The sequence below is a fragment of the Thunnus thynnus genome, chromosome 18 (genome assembly GCF_963924715.1).
Source record: "Thunnus thynnus chromosome 18, fThuThy2.1, whole genome shotgun sequence".
Taxonomy (NCBI): Eukaryota; Metazoa; Chordata; class Actinopteri; order Scombriformes; family Scombridae; genus Thunnus; species Thunnus thynnus.
In genome coordinates this window covers 16,301,503-16,329,012 of record NC_089534.1, presented here as the reverse complement: position 1 = coordinate 16,329,012, position 27,510 = coordinate 16,301,503, and the positions used below count along the sequence as shown (strand labels likewise).

Here is a 27,510-nt window from a genome sequence, read left to right as displayed (position 1 = left end):
ATTCAGTGTTTATTAGTAATTCAGGGGATCAATCAATAGTCCACACAACCATTTTAGGACATTAGGACATTTGATCATTGCACATATTGATTCACAGGCTTGATGGCTTTAGCAAAGAACATCCCCATAGAAAATTCCCTGGATGAATAATGGCCATAAAATATTTAACAATCAATCTGTTGGGTAATCCTCATGAACTTAACTCCGTTTTTTGAGTAGCAGCTAAAACAGAATAAACCTGCGTTCTTTCTACTGTATTGTCTGCGTGAAGTAAATTGCCTCAAGGTCTTCTCATGAATCTCACCATTGTTCCCATGAAGCTCATTTAGGTTCAGTTGTTTAAGATTGGACTAAAACAGAAATATGTAAGAGGTCAGAAACTCTTTGATATGATTAATTACAAGATGGACCACCGGAGGCTCAAAAGAAAACTTTCTGATGAGTTTTAATTGCATGTAGATACTCAAAATGTCCAAATTCTCTCTGGTATTTAGTCAAACACTTCCCAGCAGCACCCTTTATGTGCCTCTGTGAAATATCTGTTCTAGATTTGACGCATGTTGTTTCCAGATGTTTGTTACCACATGTCGAGCACACAGACCACGCCTTATCTTTTTTTTCCCATTACTCACACGTCTAAAGCCTGGAGGACATCTGATTTTTTTGATTCACAAGTCATTAAATTTATGATGAGAGCACCCGGTAACGTCCCACTGATCTTGAAGAGATTTAGCACAAACCGATCCTGAACTGCAAAGGAGCTCTGGTGCATCTACTCCTGGCACATGATTTTGTTTTGGGGAAAAACAAAATTGATTTATGTAGATATTTCTAAATATACAGCGTAGATCATCTGCAGTGAATACTATCTTGTCCATGCAGTCATCAATAAAGCACTGTGAAGACATAATATTTAGAGTTTGTCCTCTTCTCTTGAGACCCTCCCTTCATAACATTTCTTAACATCTTTTCTGCAATTTTTTTTTTCCACCCTGCAGGATGAGCTTGACCTCACAGAGAAACACAGGGAAGCCATGTTCGCCCTGCCTGCAGAGAAGAAATGGCAAATCTACTGCAGCAAAAAGAAGGTAAAAGACTTTCCTGTCTGTCAGCTACAAAGTGTCGAACTCCGTATCAGACTCCACAAGCTTACTCACAACTGGCTGCCTTTGCTGAATAATATCTGCAAATATCTCAGCTGCCAAGTTTGTGTAATCTCTCCCTTCTTTGATTTTTTTTGATACCTGAAGCTGTGTGTTTTCTAAAACATAGACCACACAAACTTGCGTCAGTGTCCCTGTGCTTACAACATGCCCTAGCATGAGTATGTTGTCTACAAATGTGTGGAATGAAGATGATTATTTTTCTTCATCTGTGTCATGTCAAGTGTATACAAATGAGATGAAAACACACACATTTAAATTTAGGAAATACTACTGTTTTATGCCTTTTTTTCAGCAAGTAATATCCATTGGTTTTTGTAACAAAATAAAGTCAATGTTTTTCCCAAAAAATGAGGTCAGATTTTCAGCAAAACCGGTGCACAGGGTGTAACCTACAGTAATTATTCTTTATGCTGTAATAGAGGTGGAGCAAAACCTTAAATGGTGCCCAAGCTGCAAATAATAGAGTTGAGTGTTATGCAGGGGCCAATCCCAGTCCTGTGACTTTTGTTATTGCCAGACACAAGTATTTACTAACTGCAACTTTTTTGCACACCCAGCTCTTAAATAGCATTTGTATATACCCACATTTTTATATTTCAATCCTGTAGAGTTTATTGTTAATTTTTATAATTGTTCTTATCCCTACCCTTACTTTATTATCCTAATTATTATTCCTGTTGTGTTATTTTATTCTGTGTTATTACTATTACTGCTGTAACAAAGAAATGTCCCCCTGGAGATTAATAAAGTACCTACCTACCCACCTATGTACCTACATACCTACCTACCTACTTCCCTCCCTGCGTACCTACCTACCTGCCTACTTACCTACCTACCTCTCTACCTACCTTCCTACCTACCTCCCTACCTACCTACCTACCTACCTATGTACCTACATATGTACCTACCTACCTCTCTACCTACCTTCCTACCTACCTACCTCCCTACCTGCGTACCTACATACGTACCTACCTACCAGCCTACCTACAATCAATTGAACTAAAAAGGGATAGGGATAGATAGAACTAAAAAGTCGTGGTGTTTACACAGTCCATCAACCTTTGTCAATGTTAGTAAAACGTAAACAGTCATCATGCTCACAAAACTGTATAAACTGTTAAAAATGTAATCGTAGGCATGTGATTGACAATTAAAAATATAATACACATAAATACCTGACTCATTACGTCAGGAAATATACCTCTGCTGTACCATCAAGGGTACTTTTTATTACATTTGTGTCTCAGTCTGTTATGTATCTCTTCAGTCACAGTCACCTGCCCAATCACTACATACAGTAATAAGTCTCTCTTGGCTGATCAAAGCTTCACCATGAATACCTAACTCACTTAAGAGGGTGTTACACATGGTGCATATCAAAACAGTGATGCGTAGAGGGAGTAAAATGAAGGCTAAATCAAGCCTGTTCCATTAGATAATCCACTAACCCGGAAAGCAGTGTCAGGAATGATAAAGTACTAATATATATTGAAAGAACATAGAATTTAATAGAAGTATCTGGTTATAAGTGACTCCAATGACCTCATTTTCTATCTGATTTTTTCCTCATTGTGTTGTCTTCATTGATTGAAACACAGAAAAACTTGGCACATTCCTTAATGGGAGGATTTTTTTTAATCATGTAGTTTCTCCTTTTAGATAGTACACTGATCTCATTAAAACATACATGTAGCCATAAAACACTACCACTGTGTGACAGTGTCATGTTACATTAAGTCTTGTCTTCATGATAAAAGCATTGTCAGCTTTTCCACCTCTCCCTGTGTATTATTTCACCTTCGGCATGCAGGAAAACACAGACGTCTGTTCCAGTTTAGATCAACTGGAGTTGAGCTTCCCAGCTACCTCTGAATGTGCCCTCACATTTTTTTATTGTAATGTTTCTCAAGGCCGTAAGTATGAGTGTGTAGGATATCCTGCCCTGACTAATATGCAGACGGGGCATGCGGATTTATTAATCTTTTCCTAAATCCGGCAGCAAAGTCAAGGTGTATTGGGATTTAGTCTGATGTGGGGATAGTTGGCATGTCAGTGTACAGCAGATTAAACTGATTTTAACCTGAGTATTGCACAGGGTGACCTTACGCTAATCAATTAAAAAGAGTGTTTTTTTTTTTTATGTAGTTTGAAATACTCAAACTTTAAATGGGATGTGCTGTGCTTTTCATCCTTGTTTGTCCCTTTTTGTTCAAAGTGGGTACAGAAAGTTTAAATACACATTAAAAATGTCTCCTCTTCTTGTCATTGATGACAATCTCTGGACTTGACAGACATTTGATATAATGTTCTGAGACTTGTTGACTAAGTGATTTATGTCCTCACATATGTCAAACCACCAGAGCAAACACAATAAAATTCTGTGTCATTTTGTGTGAAATACTCTTTACTACACACTGAACTTAAAGTGGTACTCCAGCGATCAGTATTACACTTCCATAACGTTCGAGGACTCACAACAGACAGACTTAAAAAACAATGGTCAGAATTTAAACAGCAGATGCTAAGATGTCACGACTTTTACTCCCTCGTATGGGTCAAGCTCTAAAAAACACTAGATCCTACGTTTCCCATAATGCAACTTGAAAGAGTCTTTCTTTAAATATCCATGTCTTTCAAACTATGTCCCCAGTTTGTAAGACAGGGTTCCTAAATGTATAAATTTGCTTTCTCCAGGCCCAACCTCACCCTCATGACATCATTATGACATCATCAGGGTTATTTTCTCATTTTACAAAGCTCCTCCAGGGTCGAAGACGACGGTATACAAATGTTTTTGAAGGTGCAGCACTCATCATGACTAGTAAACTTTTATATGAGGCTTTAGTCTAAAATTGTCCACTTCAAAGACGCTCAGCTTGATTTATGTAGAAATTAAACATTTGTTACTCTTGAGTTGTTGAATTTGATAAGAGACCACCATGATGTTGGCTTGTGACGTGGCCTCTCAGGTTATCATATTTCTGAATTTCTCATTTCAGCCAAAAACACTCTGTTAAGTATTGATGCACTTACTGTACGGCTTACTTTGGCTGAACACAGCATCCACTCGCCAGCAGCAACAAGGCGAATGATGGCGAGAAGATGATGGAAACAGCTTGGTGTGTGTTTCTGTTTCTGCTGTGTCCCAATTAGTGGCCTCATTATGAATAGTCTCGAGGCCTTAAGTAGCCTCATAAGGTGTTTTGAAAGAAACCCCAAAACAAAGAGATCGTGCAGACATGTTTCAGCGTCGGTGCGAGGGCGGAGGAGGATTTAGTCGAGCCAAATCTTAATGTGCAGCATCGACCTGCAGAAGGGAGGAGAGACACAAAGACTGCTGACTCGGCAGCGAGTTCTGGCCCCGGCCCAGACAGATACAGACTGAGCATCTGAGCTCAGAGAGGAAGGCTGGGTGTGTGGAGAAAAGAGGGAAAGGAAGTGCTCAGTTGTCCAAAGCAAACAGGAAGGCCTCACTTCCACAGGTGCAGCTTTTGTATGTGAGACGGGGGGGGGGGATGATAAGGAGGAAGGTAGGGTCATTATCAGGGTACTATAATGAGGAAACTCTTTTTTTTGCCAGTCGACTTTTGGCAAACGCGTCCTTCAGAAGTCGGGCTAGGCCGGGAGGAGATAAGTCAGTCAAAGCAGCAAAGCTTTAGCTGTTTGGTTTGGCCGGGCACCTAAGCTGATGAAATCATGCTGCAGAGAATCAATCTTCTTCTTGTCAGCTCTCTTCTACATTTGCCAAGAGACAGATTTACTGATCTGGTTGTTAGTAGAGATTTTTGCAATTAGGTTTCAAATATCATCACAAAAAAAAAGAAGCCTTTAACTTCTGAGAGGACAGAGCTGTAACTGTCCCATTACCCTTGAATATCGAAGATTGATTCCTGCACCCCTGTGTCTCTATTTCCTAATGCGTCTTTGATCTCCATTTTCTCAATCATGGAAAAAATAAATTCCTTGAAATAGACTCCCCACTCTCCTCTCTCATCATGACCCTAAGTAAACTGCAGACATGTCAGTGTTTGAAGAGCGCTGAGTTCCGACTTGAAAGATGAACTCCTTAAGATGCAAAAGGAAGTGGTCCCACCTCTGCGTCTGTTCCACTAATGGACTGAACTTCTTCCAGCACCCGGCGGGTCAAGTTGGCAGGATCCGACCTTCCTGTCGCTGCACGATCCCTCGCGGACCAGCCAAAGCCTGCAGTTTTCTGTCAGAGCAGCCAAGTCTCTGCAGGCCGCTTTATTAACTGACGCCCAATTAGTTTCTGATGGTCACAGCTCGCTTGTGCTTAATGGAGCAAGAGTTAAAACGAAAGCCAGGGGGCCTTTTATGTACATGCCAAGTTCAGGGTCAAGTCATTTTCTCCTCCGTGTTTCCCTGGAGTTAGAAAATTAAATCTAAGAAATGTCTTGCAGTTATTTTTCTTTACTTGTAATACAAAAGTGCCTGTCAGGAGATTAATCTCAGCATAAGTCAAAGCATGTCCTCAATCCACAGTTTTAACGTTCATTTGCTAATCTCAAGACTTTCTCAAGCAGCTGTGCTCTCTTTTCCGCAGTGGAATAACGACTTGTCACTGAAACTTAAGTGCCGGAGGGTAAAATGGGCTCCATATCTGTGTCGTCCTACTTTGAGCTCTTGCTCTACTTTTGGCTTTTGGCTATTTATGCGCTGGACCTTCTGTTGTGTGTGTGTGTGTGTGTTTTTGTATGTTTCATGTCTTTCAAAGCTAATAAAGTGAAAAAACCATGGTATGAAGTTCCCCCGTCTGCTTTGTAGTTACACTTTGATGTCTTCAGACATGTGACATGAACAAAATAACAACTTGTCCTCTCATATGACTTTCTGAAATATTTCCTTCAAGCATCAACTTCTCATGTAACAATTTCAAATCCAAATCAGGTCACTCCCGGTTATTCATGAGCCAGTCATTATGTGAACAAATCTTTTTTTCTAATTAACTCATCTTATGCTCATTTTCACCTCTGCGTCACTGTACATCATCATTAACACTCTGTCATTCTCTGTTTTTCAGGAACAAGAAGAGAACAAAAGTGCAACTAGTTGGCCAGAGTACTACATTGATCAGCTCAATTCAATGGCAGCTGTAAGTAATTTTTTAGAAAATAAAAAATGGCTATAAAATATTCCTGGAAGTGGGATCCCTTCCTGAGGTTTCTCCCTCTTTTTTCCTCGTTCAAGAGTTTCTCCTCATCCAAATTGAGGGTTTACGGTTTTATATTATAAAGCCAAACAAATCTGTGATTTTGGGCTATAAAAATGAAACTCTCTGACTTGACTTTCAACTAAATGCAACTAAATATTAAAAAAAAATAAGCCACCACAGCAAATAAGATATTTTTTTAAATAAAATATTTTTAATTGTGTTTCTTCTTTTCCAATAGCAACATAACACAACAATGTCTTTAAATGATATAATAATATCATGCAGCACACATGCTGGTTGTCACGTTCTGTCACGTTCAATTGAACCACAAGCCTCATATTTTGGCATTTTGCAATTTGGTAATCATATTATCACATGATCCTCTCATAATAAAACCAAAGAGCAGCTTTTTTTGCTTTATAGTTAAATCCAGTGGCGTGCTTTCTGGAAATTAATTTTTCATTTCCTTGTAACATGAAAATTTGCTTTATTTTGCTTGTATGACTCAGATCTTTATGATGTTTAATCTTTTGTTGGACAGAGAAAAACCCTTCTTGCTCTGGAGAAGGAAGACGAGGAGGAGAGAAACAAAACCATAGAGAGCTTGAAGACGGCTCTGAGGACGCAGCCTATGAGGTGGACAGAGCTGAAAATATCCTCCTTTCTCCTCCCTGTCCTTTACATCCTTTATTGTCGTCACATCTCCTCTCATTTACCCTCCTCTCACCTTGTCTGTCACTCTTTTCAGCTCCTTTACAACAATATGTAAATGAGTCCTTTAAGAACTGAAGACCCGTAAAGGTCACTGCAGCATTGGTTAAAGATTTTTCATTGATGTGAATTTACATTAAAGGAAACATTTCAAAGCTTTTCACTACACTTGAAAACTAAATGTCTTTTATTTTGCATCACATTAGGACATTTGTGCATTATAATCATATTTCACGTTAAAAGTTAAAGTTGTCACTAAACTAAGATGATTTCCCTTCGCCTGCTCTTCTGTTAGGTTTGTCACTCGCTTCATCGACCTGGACGGCCTGACGTGCATCCTGAATTTCCTGAAGAACATGGACTACGAGACCACAGAGTCGCAGATCCACACGTCGCTGATCGGCTGCATCAAGGCTCTGATGAACAACTCGCAGGGCCGCGCCCATGTCCTCTCTCACTCCGAGAGCATCAACATCATTGCCCAGAGCTTGGCCACAGAAAACATCAAGACTAAAGTGGCAGTTCTGGAGATCATGGGAGCCGTCTGTCTCGTGCCTGGAGGGCACAAAAAAATACTGCAGGCCATGCTGCACTACCAACGCTTCGCCTGTGAGAGGACTCGCTTTCAGGTGAGTGGGAGCAAGACACGGTGATTGATAATGCAATTTCAAAGCAAAATTGAAAAGATATTTAACACCTGTAATGACTTGTTCCCCTCACAGACACTTATAAATGATCTGGACCGGAGTACGGGGCGATACAGAGACGAGGTCAACCTGAAAACAGCCATCATGTCCTTTATAAACGCAGTGCTGAGTCAAGGCGCTGGAGAGGTGACCTCCATTTTTTATATATATATATGTATATACTATATATAGACACTAGAAGGTCGTAATTTCACGTGATGTCATTTTTTTATTGTGATTTTTCTTCTTTTTAAATTTAGACAAGTTTGGAATTCCGTATCCACCTCCGATATGAGTTTCTCATGCTGGGGATCCAACCTGTGATCGATAAGCTACGTTCTCATGAAAACTCCACATTAGACAGGTGAGACGGAACCAGAAAACTGTCGCAAAGCGTAATTTCCACTTTGAATTACTTTTACTGTGCCAGAGTGGTGCCAATAGGAGTTTGTTGATCAGAGGTTGAAACATTAAATCAAAGAAATGAGGCATTGTACACAGTCTGGGATAGATTTGGTGCCAGAGAACATACTTGGAACTTTCAAATCCATAAAACCTCAAAGTCATGCACAGAAAGACCTGGTTATTAGAAAACACACTCACCAAATACTGTATCTGGGATATTACAGTCTTTCCCCCTTTTTACGTTTCATGTGAATTATATAAATATATAAAAGGGTTTTTGGGGGGAGTTTTTCCTTGTTGGAATCTTGTCGATGTTGTATTGTGTATAGATTGTAAAACCCCAAATTTGTGATTTGTGATACCGGATACTTGATATTTACAAATTGACTCTACTTGACTATCAGATCATATAACAAAACAACAGACAGTGTACCGTCCTAAAGAGAATGTATTCGAATGTGTATTTCATCATTACTTTTTAATTTTAAGTAAAGAAGTGCAGTGTTCCACATTTTCAGGCTGCCTCTCTAATCCAGTCTTTCCCTCTCACACTATCAGGCATTTAGACTACTTTGAGATGCTGCGGAACGAGGATGAGCTGGCTTTGTCAAAACGTTTCGAGTCGGTAAGCAAACAAAAAAACAACAAAAAAACACCCCCTTCCTCTTGCATTTTTTGTGTAGTACCTGGAGGTACTGATGGGTCTGATATTTTACTCTTCTGCTGCAGGTACACATAGACACCAAAAGTGCCACCCAAGTTTTTGATCTCATCCGCAAGAAGATGAACCACACTGATGCATACCCGCACTTTATGTCTGTCCTGCATCACTGTCTCCTCATGCCACGTAAGTGTTACTTTGAATTATTCTTTACTGGACCGCAAACTCTGAAACATGGTTTGACAACTATTAATCCTCACAGAGATACAGTTAAAAATCTTCTATGTTGTAAAATGTGATTAAAAGGTGCTGGAAAATTTAAAAAAAAATACTGAAATCTAATGAGGCTCCAAACACAGTAGTTGTGTTACTCCCACAAAATAAACACTGTAGCTTTTGGTTTCTGGCCAAAAAGATAAGTATATTGACTTTGTGCAGATTAGCCACTGCAGATTTTGGATAAGCACATTCCCAGCCAAACTGCACACTGCACTTGGGTAAGATTCAGAGTCAGGGACTGTTGTTGGCTTTTGTTTATTCTTGTCACCATTTTTCTGCGCAATTTGCATCCTGATTACTGTCAGCCAGCTTTCCCACAACAACTGACTTGACAAAGAGCCACCAAACAGCTGCTGCATTAGCCATTTTCTTTAATGATGCTTGGATGCTTCATATCCTCACTTTTTTTTATAAGGAGTGGAATTAACACTTGAGCTGCAACTACCGGTCATGTGGTTGTACACAAGACTTAATAAACTCGTCAGCCTGTGATGATAGAAAAGGGAATGAAAATAATGTTATGATATGATGCTTTTAACATTTTCAAACATCCAGACACACCAGTATCAGGAGGCTTGTGTGTGTTTTCAAGGTTTTCAGGCGAGATAGCGAGGCAGGAGTAAACATGTTGTCCACCATGACAGATGTGCTCTCACCAATGTGTGACAAATGCATGTGTCACCTTGTAACCGTTAATTATAGTTCCTCTCTTGGGCTCATCAGTGTAATTTTAGAAAATGCCTTGACCCATCATTTCCATTGTAGTGGGTTGTTTCATCATAGCAACCGCTTTGGATCCAACTTTTGTCAGCAGTTCTGAGATATTAATGGAGATGCTAATCAATATCTTTTCTCTCTCTCTCTCTCCAGACAAGAGAAGTGGTAACACAGTGCAGTACTGGCTGCTGCTGGACCGCATTGTCCAGCAGATGGTCTTGCAGAATGACAAAGGTCATGACCCCGACGTCACACCACTGGAGAATTTTAACGTGAAGAACGTTGTCCGGATGTAAGTGCTCGAATCTGACCCGAACAAACTGACACATGAATGAGCGCATGGAACAGATTGAACAATGTAGAACAGTGCTGAGAAATCGAAAGACGTGCTCAACAATGTTGGCTCAAAAATAGTTTTCCTCTTTTAAGACCAGAAAAAACAATGGTTGCTTTTCAGTATGGAGCTAATTATGTGTGTCTTCTTCTCTGCAGGCTGGTTAATGAGAATGAGGTCAAACAGTGGAAAGAGCAGGCAGAGAAAATGAGAAAAGGTGTGTATGATTATAAAATGCTTATAGTGTAATTAAGGAATTGGAAGTCACACGTGATGAATATACTGCAGCAAGCTCACTGATTTGGACTTCCCGCCCCAGAGCACCACGAGTTGCAGCAGAAGTTCGAGAAGAAGGAGCGTGAATGTGACGCCAAGACGCAGGAGAAAGAAGACATGATGCAGACGCTCAACAAGATGAAAGAGAAGCTGGAGAAGGAAAGCACCGAGCACAAGAATGTCAAACAGCAAGTGGCCGAGCTCACCGCCCGACTGCACGAACTCAGCACTGTACGTTGTCTTTTACATTTACTGTGTCGCCTTGGAAACCACTGTCCTGTGTTGCTAAGCTGTAAAAGATTTTAAACCTCACTGGTGTTATATTTGCTCCCCACAGAGACAGGCTGCTGTTGTTCCAGGCGGTCCACCCCTCGCCCCTGGTCCTCCCGGCGGCCCTGTTCCTCCTCCACCCATGCCAGCATTTGCAGGTATGTGCCCGCCTCCCCCGCCGCCTCCTGGGGGCATGATGCCTCCTCCTCCGCCCCCGCCTCCTCCTCCGGGTGGGCCACCGCCTCCTCCTGGACGCCCACCAGTCGGAGGAATCCCTCCACCGCCAGGAGCACCCCTGGGACCGTCTCTGAAGAAGAAGACCGTTCCTCAGCCAGCCAATCCACTCAAATCCTTCAACTGGTCCAAGTTAGCTGAGGTGAGAACAACTGAGACACAAAAACATGAAGAAGAAGTTCAAGAAGTTTAGAAACTTGAATTTATATTCTGAGAGTTGAGATATAAAATATCTTATTCTCCTCTGCTCAGAATAAACTGGAGGGTACCGTTTGGATGGAGGTGGATGATGCCAAAGTTTTCAAAATCCTGGATCTGGAGGACATAGAAAAGACCTTCTCAGCCTATCAGAGGCAGCAGGTACTGCGTCTGTTACTGCTCATCTCTTCATCTCACCAACTGTTGCTTTCTAGTGCTGGGGAGGGTTGGGGGGTAGATTTGTTGGGGTGGGTGACTAAGGGGTCAGCTGGTTTGCATTTTTTTGATTTAGATTTGGCTTTTGCTCAGATTTTCTAAAAATTTCTCCCGTTTTGCAACTTTTGATTTCTCAAGCACAGTTAGAGAAAGGGGAAGGGAGAGGTCAGATCTTTTTTTAACAAAAATGTAAAAATTTTCCTGAAATAAGAAAAAAAAAGAACAGAGAAATTACTGGTTAGATTTTGGGGTTGATTTTATTTGAAGCAAAACATTTGTGCTTGATTTTTCTCACGTTTGAATGGAATGCATCTTTTTTTTTGTTGTGGTTTTGATCATTTTGCCATATGTGATTGAAAATGCATGAGTGAGCTGCTGAGAATTAGCTATTTCCTTCTTGTGGCTTTGGTTTGCAATTAGTTTAGTTCTAGAAAATCCTAATCAGTAGTATCTTCCATTTATTAGTCATACAGAACTTGAAAGAGCATGTCTTTTTACACCGTAGACAAAAAAAGTTCAAGATGTCTAGTTCAGTCTCAAGTAATTGTTATCAGTACTGAAACACAACCTTTAGCGCACGCTACACACATGACAATACTTGAAAAGGGTACAAAATTAGTAAATCGATGTTTTTCTCTTACGTCACATCCACAGTTTTAAAAAATCTGTGGTGATTATTTGTACTCTGTCATCCTGATAACCTTCTAAAAGACAAACGTGACAAATTTAAAAGTAGACACACCCAACAGACCAGTTTCTTATGTACACAGCATGTGATCTATAAGCACGCAATGATCAACAAGCACGCACACAACGGCGCCACTCAACAACCACTCATGTCTCACTGCTGCTCACTTCATTACTGATGGATCCATTGATGTCTGAGTGCTTACTGAGCTTTGATTCATTCACTGTTTGTTTTATGGGCTGCAATCACACTGCTTTACTTATTCTAATGAATGCTTACATCTTCCCTGCTTCTTGCCTGCATTTTAGGACTTCTTTATGATCAATAACAGCAAACAGGTGAGTGCACTTACAGTACAGTCTGCAAACTTTTTCCCTCGTTGTGAATGTTACACTCGATGTCCTTTTGTACTTTCAGATGCGTGTTCTTAGTTCATTTGTGTCCAACATAATATAAAACAACCTTTGAGACTTTTCCACTTGTCTTGTTCACTTCATGTGACGACCCCCCTGTGTGACTGTGATCTGAGCCTTTGTACTGTATAATCAGCTCTTGCTTGGGATGTCAGGGCACGTGTCAGTCGGTCCTCATTGTTGTGTGTTTGTAGGTGACCACCTGTAACTAAAATAAATGTCTTAAAATCACCTGTTGCGCTCTAACCTCTTTACCATGCCGCCTCTCACAGAAAGAGGCCGAGGACGACACGCTGAGCTCCAAAAAAGTCAAAGAGCTGTCTGTTATCGACGGCCGCCGAGCACAAAACTGCAACATCCTTCTCTCGCGGTACGTTTGTTACAGCATATTCAGTGTGAAAATACTTGTATACTATCGATACAAGACAAGTTATGACGGACTTATCTGTTGTGTGCTGCAGACTGAAGCTTTCAAATGAGGAAATGAAGAGAGCCATTCTAACCATGGACGAACAAGAGGACCTTCCCAAAGATATGCTGGAACAGGTACGTCTTCAGGTTTCCTACAAGCTCAGTTGTTTCTCTCTTTGAAAAGTGCTTTTATTTAGTTGTAGGATCTTTATCACAAGATGTTTGTTATTGCTTAATTGGAAGAAAGCTGACTTCCCTTCTTACACTCACTGGATTCAGGGTGTATTATATTTTGTAAGGTAAAAAAATACATATATTTGGGAGGAAAAGGTGCTGAATTCAATCGTTTTTGACTTTGATTTTGGGAACATGTAGAAAAGTTGCAACTTAAAGGACCAGTGTGTTGGATTTAGTGACATCTAGCGGTGAGGTTGCAGATTGCAACCAACTGAGAACCTCCTCTCCCCTTCCAAGTGTGAAGGAGAAGCTACGGTGGCTGCGAAACTTGCAAAAAATGTGAAGGGCCCTCTCTAGAGCCAGTGTTTGGTTTGTCCATTCTGGGCTACTGTAGAAACATGGCGGTGCAACATGGTGGGCTCCTTGTAAGAGGACTTGCTCCCTGCGAAGATATAAAAGGCTCATCCTAAGAAAACCCAACAATTCTTATTTTCAGGCGATTATACACGAATTAAAACATACTTATGAATATTATATTCCATTTCTGCCAAGTCACTAAATTCTACAGACTGCATGAAGAGCAAAACGTATGTGTGTATTCATGTATGTGTATATTTTTTTATATGTTTTGTTGGGTTTTATAATAACATAGACTGAAATTCCCATTTTTTCCAGTCACTGCTTACTGGAAACTTTAACAGAAGGAAGATGAAGGGGATATGTATTTCATTGTTCACTAAAAATAGCTGCAGAGCAAAGTGATGCATGTCAGCAGCACCATTCAGCACCTAGTTATGTTTTCAGAGCGATCACAGCTAAACTGTGCCAAGAAAAATACATCACCATGTGTGCAACAACTTTCACTAACAATATATTTAGCAAATATTAAAGATCCCCTCCAGACACGTATTAAGACATATTAAAAAATACTCTGCTTGGAACAATAATGATGAAATGATATAGTTTTCTCAGTGTTTGTGCACTAGAGGCTTCAAGTTTCCACATCTCTCTTGTGTAAGTTGCATACTGATGGCTTCCAAACTATTTGTGATGTCACAAATCACGCTTGTAGGCCGACCCCTTAAAATCTTATTTTTAGTGAGCTCGGGAACTTTCCCCCAGTAGACGAAGTGAAAACAACCTTGTTGTCAAACTCTGCATATACAGTGAAGCTCAAACATCCAACTGAAGGAACAAGAAGAAAAACATATTTTTGAGTGGAGGGAGACTTTAACATTATTAACAGTATTATTAAGAAAACTCCATTCTCACGTCAAGTTCTTGATTTCTTTGCAGTGTTGAGAGACAATCAGATGCAGTAGCATTTTCTCTGAGACTCAGCCATATTCACCCACCAGTTAACAATAACAAATGCAGCTGACTGACTGAATATTTCTCCTCCATCAGTTGCTGAAGTTTGTCCCAGAGAAGAGTGACGTGGATCTCCTGGAGGAGCACAAACATGAGCTTGACCGAATGGCCAAACCTGACCGCTTCCTCTATGAGATGAGCAGGTACTTTAATCATGTAGTGTTTTCTTTGTAATTCACTACTGAACAGCTACTAATCTCGGATATGACAGCGCAGCACTCAGGCCTGTAACAAACAATGGCCATTGTTTCTTCTTCGTCAGAGCTGATAAATGAAATGACTTGTGGGTTTCTACTTAGCAGGGAACAATGGGTCTCTGTGAATCACTATTTCTAAATTGTGTTGGTGGATAAATAGAGTCAGTAATGTAAAAACAGCATTTGTGTTGCAGTTCTGTAAACAAAACCGTGTAGGATAAAAAGGAAACATGTCACAACTCGGCCGCTAACTGCATCAGTGCTGAAACACAGTAAGACCAATAAAGCTAAGAACAAAAACTTAAGCGTAATGGAAATAGAAATCCAGCAGTTTTTAAATAATTGACTGCAGTTTGACATTTTTTGGTAATTTTTGCTAAAATATGTACTCAGAATACAGAATGACTGGAGGACAGATGTCACTGTGATATTCATTAGCTGCAGAGTCAATGGTTTATAAGCTGAAATAAAAAAAACTCTCCCAAAAATAAGCTTCATTACCACAACTAAAACTTTGTACTGTACGTACCATTTAGTGAGCACACAGGCGGTTTGCTTTATTTTGCTCAAGCACAATGTCCTTGTTTGTGGCATTTGTCTACATTTGTGGATTTCCCGGTTTATAATTTAATATTTTTGTCTATTTTCGTTCTTCTCTGACATGCATTTTCCATTCCCCGTCCAGAATAAACCACTACCAGCAGAGGCTGCAGTCTTTATACTTCAAAAAGAAGTTTGCAGAGAGGATAGCTGAGATCAAACCCAAAGTTGAAGGTGGGAAAAGTCTCATACATCTGTGACATGAACTTCAATACATTATTTAATGAAAGTGACAATAAAAAAAACATCTATTTTAACTTAAGGAAACTATTTCTTTAAAAACATCTGTGCAGCCATTCATAATGGCCTCTAAAATCCTTATGTTTTCTGTTTTTATACTTTTTGATATTTGCTGAAGAAAAAATGTGCCAGCTGCTAAGGCAGATGTTTTTAATAGTCTAAACATAAATCACTCAGGTACCTTGAATCCACTAGAAACTTAAATTTTCTTTGTTTTCATGTCTCAGCTCTGACAAAGGCATCTAAGGAGGTTTTACACAGCAGAAACCTGAAGCAGCTGTTGGAGGTGGTGCTGGCCTTGGGAAACTACATGAACAAGGGTCAGAGGGGGAATGCTTACGGCTTCAAGGTGTCTTCACTCAACAAGATTGCTGACACCAAATCCAGTATTGACAAGTAAGAGCACTATATCAATTCATACATCCAAACTTTGCTAAAATGGCATGGAATATATAAACTTCACATCTGGAACTGGGAAATGTGATATCAATGAAGCTCCACGTTGGTATTCATACCTGAACATCCATCATAAAAGCAGTATATTGCACGTTTTGACACATTGACTATGTTGAAGGTTGGTTCAACTCAGAGTGCTGGTTCATCTGTGTGTTTGCAGGAACATCACTCTCCTGAACTACCTGATCACCATCCTGGAAAAGAAATACCCCAAAGTCCTGATGTTCCAGGGAGACCTGCAGAGTATCCCAGAGGCAGCCAAAGTCAAGTAGGTGGATCCTTTCAGAGCCGTGGTTTCCAATCTGGGGGTCGGCACCAGGATAAAATTGAGGGGTTGCAAGATGATTAACAAGATTGGAAATAAGAAAATAAACATTCTGCTACATAAATGGTGTTTACTTTTTTAAACATTCATCTAATCTTTGCCTCTTGATGAAATAGTGCATAGTTGTACCTCTTCATGTCTCTAAAAACTATTCAAGTTATCCAATCTTTGAAGAAATTCTTGCTTGCAACTGATAAACACATGTAATCCTTCACCTTTCTGTCTTTTATTGCAGCATGACTGAGCTGGAGAAAGATATCGGCAACTTGCGAAGCGGCCTGAAAAGTGTTGAGAGCGTGAGTCACAATGATTTATGCAGTAATGTTTTGTATTGGTCATGCATTTATACAATATTCAGTGCATGACTGTGACTCTTCTTTTTTTTTAATTTCTCTTTCAATTTCTCTACTCTCAGGAGCTAGAATACCAGAAGAAGCGACCGCAGGAGCTGGGCGACAAGTTTGTGTCCGTGGTGAGTCAATTCATCACTGTGGCCAGCTTCAGCTTCTCTGACGTGGAAGATTCTCTAACTGAGGCCAAAGAACTGGTAAGTCCCCGTGTTTCTGCAGAATTTTAAAAAAAAACTGACTGCCTGAGCAGACCGGACAGAGCCAATGACACATGTAGATAAAGAGACTGAAAGCTCGCATCCCATTTCCTCTGAGCGCAGCTGTTTCTACATGCCTTATTGACCTCATCAGTCACCTTTCTAGGAAAGCTCACAGCAGGAGTGAAGTGTTTCAGCTTCCTGCTGCAGCGCCACTAGCACTTTACTGGTCAGCCTGCTCGCGACCATGTGTGCAAAACAAGAGTGAAACCAGGAACAGAGGCAGAGGGTTGGATATTGTTTTCACCATTGTGTCACTAATGCAAAAAGAAGAAACAAACCCGGATTCTGCAGATTGCCATTTTACTAGAAAGGGGCTCCATTAAGAGTTACAACTAGAAACCTGAGCATGTTCACCTTTTTAGGGGAGAGCTCGACACCCTGACGTTAGATTTATGTGCGTCTGTCCAGGTTTATTGGTGCAAGGCAGGAAGAGTTTTTTATCTTGAGCATGCTCCCCCCCTCCCTTCCCCCCCAATGTGTGTGTTACATTGACCCAAGTGCTCAGCTTGTCACATGGCAGCCATTAGTTTCTGTGAATCATTTACAGTGTCCCACAGTTAAATATTTGAGTGGTCCTCTGCACTCATGATTGGTAACCAGAGAAACTGCTGACCCTTTGAACGACTCCTTCCTTCTGGTAAAAATAAACTTACATAAAAGTTGTTTAGGCATTTTTGTCACATGCAGACATCATATTGTCACTTCTTGATGTGAGGAAGGAAAAGACCTCCAGTATCATCACAAACAATTGGATGCACATGCAGAAAAACATTAATGAAGCCTTCATTTAACTGATGAAAATATTTTTCACCACTAGATAAAGTTGGCGTGCCACAGACAGAGCTGCACATCTTTGAAGCTATATGTTCTCAACATGATCTCACATCTGGATGTTCTCCTTTTTAACTTGCTGGGAAAAATACCCAACAAACACGTTGCCTTAATTTGGACCCTGGCTCCAGTCTCCGGCCTCAGCTGTAATCAGTAGTCGGTCAAATCTGGGTTAACGTGGCCTTCAAAGCCCGACTTTCTGGTACCCTGCTCTGATTTCAAAGAGCTGAGACCTAATGAGTCCCCTGTAAAACAGTCAAAGACGGATAAAACACGGTTCTACTGTGTCCTGCTGTAAATCTAATCCTGTGTGCCCCTTCTCTCTCTGGTTCCACAGTTCCTGAGGGCAGTAAAGCTTTTCGGTGAGGATGCCAGCAAGATGCAACCAGATGAGTTCTTTGGCATCTTTGACCAGTTCCTGCAGTCGTTCTCAGAGGCTCAGCAGGAGAACGAGAACATGCGGAAACGCAAGGAAGAGGAGGAGCGCAGGGCCAAAATGGAAGCTCAGGTATGTTGTTGTCCCTCGTTTCAACATGATCCTCAACAGAAAAAAACATGAATCACTATAAAAGACTTATTTTACCTCTGGAAACAGAAGAAGTCAACAACGTTCTTGAATTAATTGCAGTCCATTAGTATTATAACTTGAAATATTGTAGAAAGTCAGAATTAAAGCGAGACTTATGAACAATTAAAAGTTGAATTCATAACCAATAAAACCCACCTTTGATCATTAATAAACTCTGGCGTTTAGCTGTTACAGCCTTATTGGCCTTTGGTTGTCCACTATGATCAGTAGCAGCTTATGTTAGCTAATGCTAGCTAGCTTTAGTGAGCAAACTTTAGATAATTATTGCTGTTGCTATCGCTGACCTTATTGCCCCATTTACACCTGGCATTAACGTGTGATCTGTGTAAATATCCTGTAAGGTAAAATGTATGAATGTGGTTATGTTTAATGAAGGTTTAAATGCAACCAGAACACATTGTGATCGGATTTCAGCTACGTATAACTGACTCAAGAAAATATCCACCCAGCAAGTTAAAAGGTCACCTAACTCCACCTCTTCCTGCTACTTAAGCTGCATTGCAAACATCTAGAAGTAATATCTGTAGCTAGGAAGTCTTCCCTCCAAAAAGTGATCCCTCCCTTGACCTGGGAGGCTCCATATTTGTTGACAAGTCCGCCACACCAATTTACATATTGAGATCCATTTACAATGCGAGCAGAATGAGGACAATGAGAATGCACATTAATACCAAGTGTAAATGGGGTAAAGGTCACGTGCCCGACTCAAACCAGGGACATTGTGGTTCATGGTCGACTCCTTAACCTTCTAGGCAAGGCAAGTTTATTTGTATAGCACATTTCTACAACAAGGCAATTCAAAATGCTTTACATAGAGCATAAAAGGCATCTGGACAGAATATAAAAGGAACACAAGGCAATGTAAAAAGACATTTAAATAAAAAGAAGCAGTCTGCCAGTGCTCCACTGTTGATGTCTTTAAAGCAACTGACTCAGGAGAATATTGTGAAATGGAGGGAAGTTCAACTGGCCATCATCTTGTAAATATCCATTTGTGGCCACCATGGTTGCTGTTACATAGTCTTTATTTCTGTGTCACCAGCTCAAAGAACAGAGGGAGAAAGAGAGAAAGGCTCGGAAAGCAAAGGCAAACGGGGAAGACGACGGCGGCGAGTTTGACGACTTGGTGTCGGCGCTGCGATCAGGCGAGGTCTTCGACAAGGACTTGTCCAAGATGAAACGCAACCGCAAGCGCATCAACAGCCAGACCACAGACTCGAGCAGAGAACGACCGGTCACAAAGCTCAACTTCTGAGTGGTGGTTGAGGTCATCATCCTTGTTTCTCCAGTTCAGCCACCCCCCCTCCCCTCCCTTCCCCTCCCCTGCCTCCTGTTCATCATTAGTTTTTTCGGTCGAACTGATATGCACATTCCTCAGCACCCTCCTCCATTCCCACCCAGCTCGGCTTGATAAACCATGGCCTTGCACCGTCACCGCGGAGCCACACATACAGCACAACATGTTAAGACTTTTCATCCTCTTGAGTTTTTGATGTTAAACGGAGCAGAAGCCAAAAGCTGTTAACAGCCAAATCAGATATTTCCCACTGGAGAAACAGTTTGGTCAAATTAAATGTTTGTTATCGTGCAGGAGGACGTTTTTCCCCGCTGGAGAGAGTTCCCTTCCAGGTGTAAGAGATGCTCACAGATCGATAGGATCCGTTCTGTGTGGTTTTTGTACGTCAGAATCTATGCACAGAGTGAAATGTGCAGCTAGTAGACTTTTTCCGGGCTTGATGCTCGATCCAAACAGGAAGATGATTCCATTAAAAACACAAGGGGCCATTTTGTACGGACTGATTTCGTAGATTGAGAGGGGCTGCTTTCACATGCCTGAATTGTCCAAGTGATAATTTTTGGAGAAAGACTGAATCTGAACTTGATCTTTACGCTGCTGTTCTCTTGCAGGACTGAGACAAAAGTGGTTTTAACTGCAAGCGACACGGCTAAGAAGCATTTTTTTTTTCTATTCAACATTATTGACGTGCAGCATTTATATATCTGATCACTGTATGTTTTATTTTCCTGTTAAGAGCTGGCCTTAACTCTGTTGATTTTAATTGTTGAGTGGGTACTCTCCAGGCCTGGGCCTAATCTGCAATTTCTCAACAAGTATGGACACTCATGTCATAGATTACATATATCTATATATAAGGTTGCGTGCTTGTTACACATGCACATATAAAGTCATAATTACTATGCTAAATGCCATTAAAACCATACCCAATCAATGCAATACACTTGTTTCCCTTCTGATGGGAGTGCCCTGCTTTAAGTTTTTACTGAATAGATGAAATATGTTTCCTGTACGCTGGCTGGATTTACACTGCAAAGAAAAAAAACAAACAAAAACTCAGATTTTAACTCTTTGTGATCCACATGTGATATTTTCATTCTTGTAGAAAACATCAAATGTGGAAGAGACGCCTTTGATTTTAATTTTCCCCTTCAGCTGTGTAAATCCATCCAATGTCTGATACTGTACCTCCATTGGACTTTTATAATTTAAATATTGCCTTCCATTGTATGATGACCTGAGGATAATAAATGGGAGAAAACATTTTGTTTTGTTGTATTTAGTTAATCAGCAGATGCACTTGAATGAACATGAGTTCTCAGCTTATTTTATTGGGTAAAAGACATTTATTACCACCAGGAGTAAGAAGAAGTAAAGAAAAAAGATTATGGGCTTAAACTTCATGGACCTTGATAGAAAGTACAGTCATAGCGCCACCTAGTGGTCAGTAAGTGCTAATGGCGAGGTCTCCTGTGTGGTCTCAGTCAACCAAAACCTTGTTATGAGCCGGCCTAGAGGAAACCCTGACCCAACATAACAGATGAGACTCCCCTCTTCTCACCACCCAAGATCCACCAGCAACAGAGGATTTGTAGCCTTTTAAAGGTTTATTTTAAAATCTTTTAGCCTCAGGATGGGTTACCAGCAAAACAATAAACGAAAGGGAACTAAAGCTGAGCGACCTAACATTACCTAATCAAACAAAAAGATACGTGACTAACATAACTCCTAACTTAATAACAGGAGTAAAAAGGGTTAAACAAAAATACTGCCCACCCGTACCAAACCTGAGCTATTATATCAATTTGGCAAATCTATATTCAACATTTCATTTGGAGCCTACACAACCAGTCAATCAGACAATAAGCTGAGCTTACTTGCAGCCCGTCACACACATACACACACACACAGGCAACATAGCAGGATCACCAGAGAGAGAGCCACAACACATGCACAAATACACAGAAAATGTTCATATGACCTCACGGTTGTATCACCTATACACAGGACGAGACGACAGCTGAACACCAGCAAATCCTCAAATGTGAGTGTGGCGGCAAATCTATTTGAAATTTTCAATAAAAGTTAACCTAGTGAGTAACTTTCTTAAGACACGCATACACTGGTACATAATTAAGTAACTTATTATTTATTGATTATAACAATTTCAAAGTCAAATGTCACAATACAGTATACAGAATATTTTTGTTAGCCTGAATTTGTGTCATTGTTTTGAATTTTTGGCTTTTTATAGTCATTTATGCAACATGTGATACCTAAAATAATGTTTTTTTAGATCAGGTAAGTCCTCTTGAACAGTGATTAATTCCATCCAAAATGATCATATATGCATTTCTCTTCTTGGAGAACTCAAAGATTTTCACTTGGCATGAATTTTGAGTTTCTTTTAGCATCTATAGATGTAAATGTCAGTAGGTCAAGACAGAAATATCTTATATATATATATATATATGATATTTTGTCATGAAATGTTCTAGACAGTCACTGGCAGAGAGGATGAATGTCCTCTAGTGCCACCATCTGGTACATTATTCTTTTGTCAAATACTTTTATGATTTATGACCAAATGAATGACATGACATTCTCATCTGGCTCTGCAATTAGTGCTGATAAGCAAATATAAGCTAACACGTTACACTAAGATGATGAACACAGTAAACATTATATCTGCTAAATCAGCACGTCAGCATTGTCACTGTCAGCATGTTTGTTCCCATGACTGAAGACTCTTAGTCTTGTTAAGTTAAAAAAAGCATTTTATAACTTTGATCGTGTATAACCATGTTTAAAAAACAAAAGCTGTCACTGAGTCTCACTTCAGCAGAAACCCGTGTGTCAGTTTATCCTCTGGCTCCTGCACAAAGCGTGAAACTCCAGTGTAAAAAGCTCTGCCAGCGACTTCCACCACCACAGCCTTGAAGTCTCCACACTTAGTCTCCTGAACAAAGACACAAAAACAATCCTCAGTGAACAGAAGTGTCCTCAGAGCACACAAATGAGATGTTTTATTGAAACATTTATTTCAAAATAGATGAGGTGGATTTGGCTCAAGAATTGGAGAATTGGAAGTTGAGAGTTGAATTGTGTATTCTGGTTTGTGGGTCATTTGTGGTTGTGAATCACTCAGCTCACTGAAATCAGATTCATTTCGTATGAACTGGGTTCACATCTATAAAACACACAGCGGAGAGTCCATGGATTGAAAAATATGCAAGAATCATATTAATTTATATCAAATCATGAAGGGAAATTTCTCCCTAAAATAGAAATTACTATAATTTCACTCTGACAGCTCCTTTAGATTAAATATCAAAAAAATATTCTATGTGTCTACAGAGTTAATTCAATGTCAATCAACCCATCAGTTTTAATCTTAATGATCTGATTTAAGAGAGCATCATTTGAAAGTGTTTGTAGATGTGACTTCCATATATGGAATGGTACAAAGAAAATCTTATATATGGTATATTAGTATCCAGTAAATTAAAAAAAATCTATTTAGTGCTGTTGATAATACAGTTTTTCTGCTGTGCTTTAGAACAAACTCTTCACAGGATCTTAACTGTTGAACACAGCAGTGACTGAGACAAACAGAGTGAAACGATCTCAAACTGTTCCTGATCTTTGGTTAATGACACGTTTTTGACCACGACACTGAGGGGAAAGAAAGTGCTGATACCTCCACAGCTTTCCCTGTGAACTGGGATCCAGTTGCTCCACTCTGAAACGTCCTGATCTGGTTCAGCTGGATGAGACCTTTGTGATACTGAAGGGCCACTCGTGCTGTAACGCCAGAGCCGGTGGGGCTTCGGTCCACCTGACGACACAGTGTTTAAACATTATCAACATGTTTGACATCCCTTAAACCATGAGATAAACCGGGCAGTATGTGGTGTCTGCTCTGTATGTTTTGCTGATTTTCTTCAGTATTTCCACCCTTGGTGATTGATTTTGTGCAGTACATATTCAACAAGGTAACACTAAACCATGTAACTGGTCTGTTATGATGTATTCAGTCAGGTATATTTAGCACATTATTGACACTATTGCAAGAACTTGGACAAATGGTTCCATAGAAACTGACAAATGCTTCCCTCCTCCTTCAGATAACTGTTTTTAATCACAGACAACAGTCAGTAAAATACCTGAGCTTCTGCAAACACACACATATTGGCAGTGGGTTCAGAGGAATAATTATCTTTGCCGTCTGTGAGGATGGTGCCATAGAGGAAGGCCAGATCATCACTGGTTGGATGGTGCAACTTCACCTAGGAGAGAATAATGCAAAAAAAAGGTCAGAAACATACTTGGTTTTGTTCACAGCTACAGAACTAAAGTCCTGAGATTTTGCACTGCGCCACATAAACATCACCTTCTGGTGATTTGACACTTTAATATCTCCAGAGTTTGGTGGTTTTATTCATCTCACTGTGTTTTAACGAGACAAACTTACTCTAAAGGAGATCATTTATCTTCCTGAATTGAATTCTTTCCTCGAAAGAAAGAAGCATCCCATGTTTCCTCTTCAGCCTGACAGGCTGCTTAACAGATTGTATTCAATTCATTTTCTTTATACATTGATGCAGTTTTTGTATTTAATTATTTATTGCAATTTTCTCATTTCACCTTTGTGTTTCAATACATGTTATTTTTTTAATTAGTACTTTTCCCCAGTGCATCATCTTGTACATAGTGGGTACTCATAATATGTATAATATTCTAGTTTTTTAAAGTTTCTTACAGTACAGTATCTATACTGTTCATACTTTATTTTGTTTGCTGTGACACTTCAGTTTCAATAAAATAAATCTCATATCTTACACACAGTATACATTTCATACATTACTGTACCTTCACTTTTAGGATGTACAGTACTTATTAGATTTCCTGAATTAAATATTTTCCATTGCAAATGTCCTTTTAGTTTACATCTTATTCCTGTATTTTTTCTTTTGCATGTTCGAGCACGTTACCTCCGTATCTGTCAATTCAGGCAAAGTTGACCAAAGACAAACATCATCAGCTCCACCTACTGTACCTCCACAACAGCTGCATATTTCAAGCTGTGGACAGTTTTTCTGTGACTACATTGAGAACTCTGTGACGTTCTCACCTGAGCTTTGACAGCTTTAGTCACTGCTGTGGCTGCATCTACCAGATCTCGAGTCCTGGACTTGGTCACATCCAGACCAAACCTCTGTGCGTCTACGAAGGCGTAGAAGGCTCCTCCATAGCTGATGTCAACTATAACATCACCGAACCTTTCCACTGTCACCTTCAAATCTAGAGAAAAATATCAGTCGTGTAGTTAAGTTCTGCAGAATAAACTCAACAGCTGAAAGCAACAAAAAGAATCACGATGAGCATCCTACCTGTAGCAAACGCGAACGCTGGCACACTTAGAAACCTCACCCCTCCTGTTTTACCGTTTGAATACTCAACAAAAGCCTTCACCAGACCACAGGGACAGTGTATGTTCACTTGTGTCTCTGGTGACTGCGGCTCTTTCACCAGTTTGTAGTCCACGGCGAAGCGTCCAAGCGCAATGACGGCGTGTCCGCACATGGTGCTGTACCCCTCGTTGTGCATGAAGAGCACCCCCAGATCGGCTTCGGGTATCTCGCTGTCCACAATGAGGGCGCCGTACATGTCATAGTGTCCCCGCGGCTCGAACATCAACACCCTCCTGAGGTGGTCCAGATGTTCCCGGACGTAACGCCGCCTGGATAACACACTGTCACCTTTGACCTCTGGGTATCCGCTGACGATGATCCGTAAAGGCTCTCCACCTGTGTGCATGTCGACCACAGAGAGCTCATCTCCCTCGTGGGGCGGAAGCTGCATCTCCATCTTTGAGCTAATTTAAAAATGAGAAGTAAAAACACTGGTTTGACAAAAATTAGACATTTTATACACAGTTCAGCAAAGAGATGATTTTGGTTATTCAATGTAAAACCTTTGGAGATTAAGGAATATATAATATTAGGGCTTGATATTGAACCTCAATACTTTTTTGGTACCTTCAGAAATGTCTGTTCAGTCAGGTCAGATTTACTAATTCTTTGATCCAATAGCTTCCATATAAATCAACATTTTTGCCAATTTCAGATGGTTTTATTGAGGCAAAGTTCTTGAATAGCTGCATTTGTCCTTTGAGAAATGTGGCTTCTTTTATAGAAGAGTTCTGTAGAAAAACTGGTTTGTTTTTAGAAAGAAATGCATCAGTTTGGTATTGGTACCTAAACTTTTGTATCTACACTAGTATTAAAAACATTTCTAAAAGATACCCAAACCTGAATAACACCAAAATGATAGAGGTTTATCCGCCTGTTAAGGACGAGACCAAAGCAGCATCAACGTTACAATCAATCTACAGAGGGCTTCGAGAGAATTTGCCATATTTCATCGGATTTTTTTTTTTTTAAGTATTAATCATTATGTAATAAGATATGAAAGGCAGACAATAGTTTTCCACTGATTATAAAGCAGCTCTGAGGTGTTGGTGTCTGTCTGATGTGTTTGCAGTTCTCTAACTTGACATGAGGGGTTTTTATCAAACTCAACCGGGCACAGCAGGAGTGAACCGGGTTTAGAGCAACTGATGCTCAAGTCAGTGGCAGGTTTGTACATCATGGTGAATGTTTTTGGAGACTCACTGATTTATAGTTGTTACAGTGCAAACTTAAGGCTGCCTTTAGAAAGCAGATCACAAAGATCTTAAGTGAAGGTTTTAGCAACATGAAGGTAAGGTACTGTGAGCTGAGTCCATTAAGTTCATTTGAAATGATACAAAAAGTTGCAAAACAAAACAGAAATACTATTATTCATAGACAAGTGTGTTTTTGCATGTCTCTTTAAACATCAAGTGAAGCCAAATGGGCACTGTTAAACATTTTACTGTGATTATTTACTGAAGCTTAGAAGCTCAAAGAAAGGAAATAAAGTGAAATCCAACTTTAAGTCAATTTAAACAACTGAGGAAAATGCTCCAGTTGCATATGGACTATATATTACTGATGCTACTTTCCTTTTATCCCTTTTCTCCTCCCATTCCGTGAGAGAAAAGTGAGTTTCATGGCTGTCAGGTAGCTCCAGGCTCACTATTCACTACTTTTCTGCTACTTTGAATAACTGCGATGAAATGAATCAATGACTATTAATGACAAACGGAGCCGACATCTCTTTAACATGCTCGTTAACTCTCCTGTTTTTTAAACAGCTGCAAAAGCGGCTAGTACAACTCGAGAAAGTGTTTTATTACCTGCTAGTTTAGGTCTCTACAAACTTTGGACTCTTCTTCTTCTTCTTTGCTGTTTAACAGCAGCTGTCAGCCATAAGTTACATTCTTCTTCTTCTATTTTTTTAAATGGTGAATTGCAACCGGGCAGAACATTATCGCCACCAACTGTCGTGTTACGTTGTTCTTATATACTTGTTATAAGTTCTGCTTTTTGTAGATAGCTGAAGATAAAACCAAATTTCCAGAGCTATTTGCGAAGATTGTTTTAAGGTCCATGTGTTTAATCCCTTTACGTCCCCGTTAGTCCCTTAATAACTGTCTTTCATTTGCATATTTAGGACAGAGACGAATGACACGATCCACAGTCTCCATTTGATTGCAGACATCACATTTTCCCGCTTGGATGCTTCCCAATGATTTGTAGAAATAATTAAGTGTGTCCCAGTCTAATCCTACTAATCAGGCACTCTTCTTTCCTACTTTTCCCCGGTGACCTTCATGCTGGATCTGATGTAAATGCCTTCCTCTAGTATCTTGATCCCATAACCTCCGCCATTGCATATCTTGTTCCATATGAAAACTTTGGTTTCTGTCTTACTTATTAGTATTGCCAACTCTACTTGATTTGCTTTTAATCCATTTTTGGCCAGAGGGTGTACTGTTTCATTCCCTTGGACGCCTACGTGAGCTGGTACCCATAAAAACTGTGTAATTTTAT

The 27,510-nt window shown here is 40.0% G+C and overlaps 2 protein-coding genes across 5 annotated transcripts in view; one reads left to right on the top strand and one right to left on the bottom strand.

The window, feature by feature from the left end:
- LOC137169138 (disheveled-associated activator of morphogenesis 1-like) overlaps positions 1 to 20,794 on the top strand; it is a 51,543-nt gene extending 30,749 nt beyond the window's left edge. For 3 of the 4 annotated variants that reach the window (XM_067572149.1, XM_067572147.1, XM_067572148.1), the window contains 24 exons: positions 999 to 1,088; positions 6,208 to 6,279; positions 6,881 to 6,975; positions 7,346 to 7,679; positions 7,773 to 7,883; positions 7,997 to 8,100; positions 8,700 to 8,766; positions 8,871 to 8,988; positions 9,952 to 10,090; positions 10,291 to 10,349; positions 10,452 to 10,639; positions 10,746 to 11,054; positions 11,165 to 11,272; positions 12,323 to 12,352; positions 12,700 to 12,797; positions 12,889 to 12,973; positions 14,423 to 14,529; positions 15,269 to 15,357; positions 15,651 to 15,819; positions 16,040 to 16,147; positions 16,440 to 16,500; positions 16,620 to 16,751; positions 17,983 to 18,153; positions 19,277 to 20,794. In XM_067572149.1, the coding sequence (XP_067428250.1) occupies positions 999 to 1,088; positions 6,208 to 6,279; positions 6,881 to 6,975; positions 7,346 to 7,679; positions 7,773 to 7,883; positions 7,997 to 8,100; positions 8,700 to 8,766; positions 8,871 to 8,988; positions 9,952 to 10,090; positions 10,291 to 10,349; positions 10,452 to 10,639; positions 10,746 to 11,054; positions 11,165 to 11,272; positions 12,323 to 12,352; positions 12,700 to 12,797; positions 12,889 to 12,973; positions 14,423 to 14,529; positions 15,269 to 15,357; positions 15,651 to 15,819; positions 16,040 to 16,147; positions 16,440 to 16,500; positions 16,620 to 16,751; positions 17,983 to 18,153; positions 19,277 to 19,489 (3,057 nt within the window). In that variant the 3' untranslated portion in view covers positions 19,490 to 20,794. The remainder of the gene's footprint in view (positions 1 to 998; positions 1,089 to 6,207; positions 6,280 to 6,880; positions 6,976 to 7,345; positions 7,680 to 7,772; positions 7,884 to 7,996; positions 8,101 to 8,699; positions 8,767 to 8,870; positions 8,989 to 9,951; positions 10,091 to 10,290; positions 10,350 to 10,451; positions 10,640 to 10,745; positions 11,055 to 11,164; positions 11,273 to 12,322; positions 12,353 to 12,699; positions 12,798 to 12,888; positions 12,974 to 14,422; positions 14,530 to 15,268; positions 15,358 to 15,650; positions 15,820 to 16,039; positions 16,148 to 16,439; positions 16,501 to 16,619; positions 16,752 to 17,982; positions 18,154 to 19,276) is intronic. The other variant, XM_067572150.1, reaches the window with a different exon arrangement.
- Positions 20,795 to 21,659: 865 nt separating this feature from the next.
- LOC137169140 (trans-L-3-hydroxyproline dehydratase) lies at positions 21,660 to 26,920 on the bottom strand. Its single transcript, XM_067572153.1, has 6 exons — positions 26,814 to 26,920; positions 24,925 to 25,409; positions 24,666 to 24,835; positions 23,698 to 23,820; positions 23,232 to 23,369; positions 21,660 to 22,490 (listed from the first exon to the last, which is right to left on the bottom strand). The coding sequence occupies exons 2-6, from the start codon at positions 25,400 to 25,402 to the stop codon at positions 22,365 to 22,367; spliced, it is 1,035 nt and encodes a 344-aa protein (XP_067428254.1). The 5' UTR covers positions 25,403 to 25,409; positions 26,814 to 26,920; the 3' UTR covers positions 21,660 to 22,364.
- Between the last annotated feature and the right edge of the window lie 590 nt (positions 26,921 to 27,510).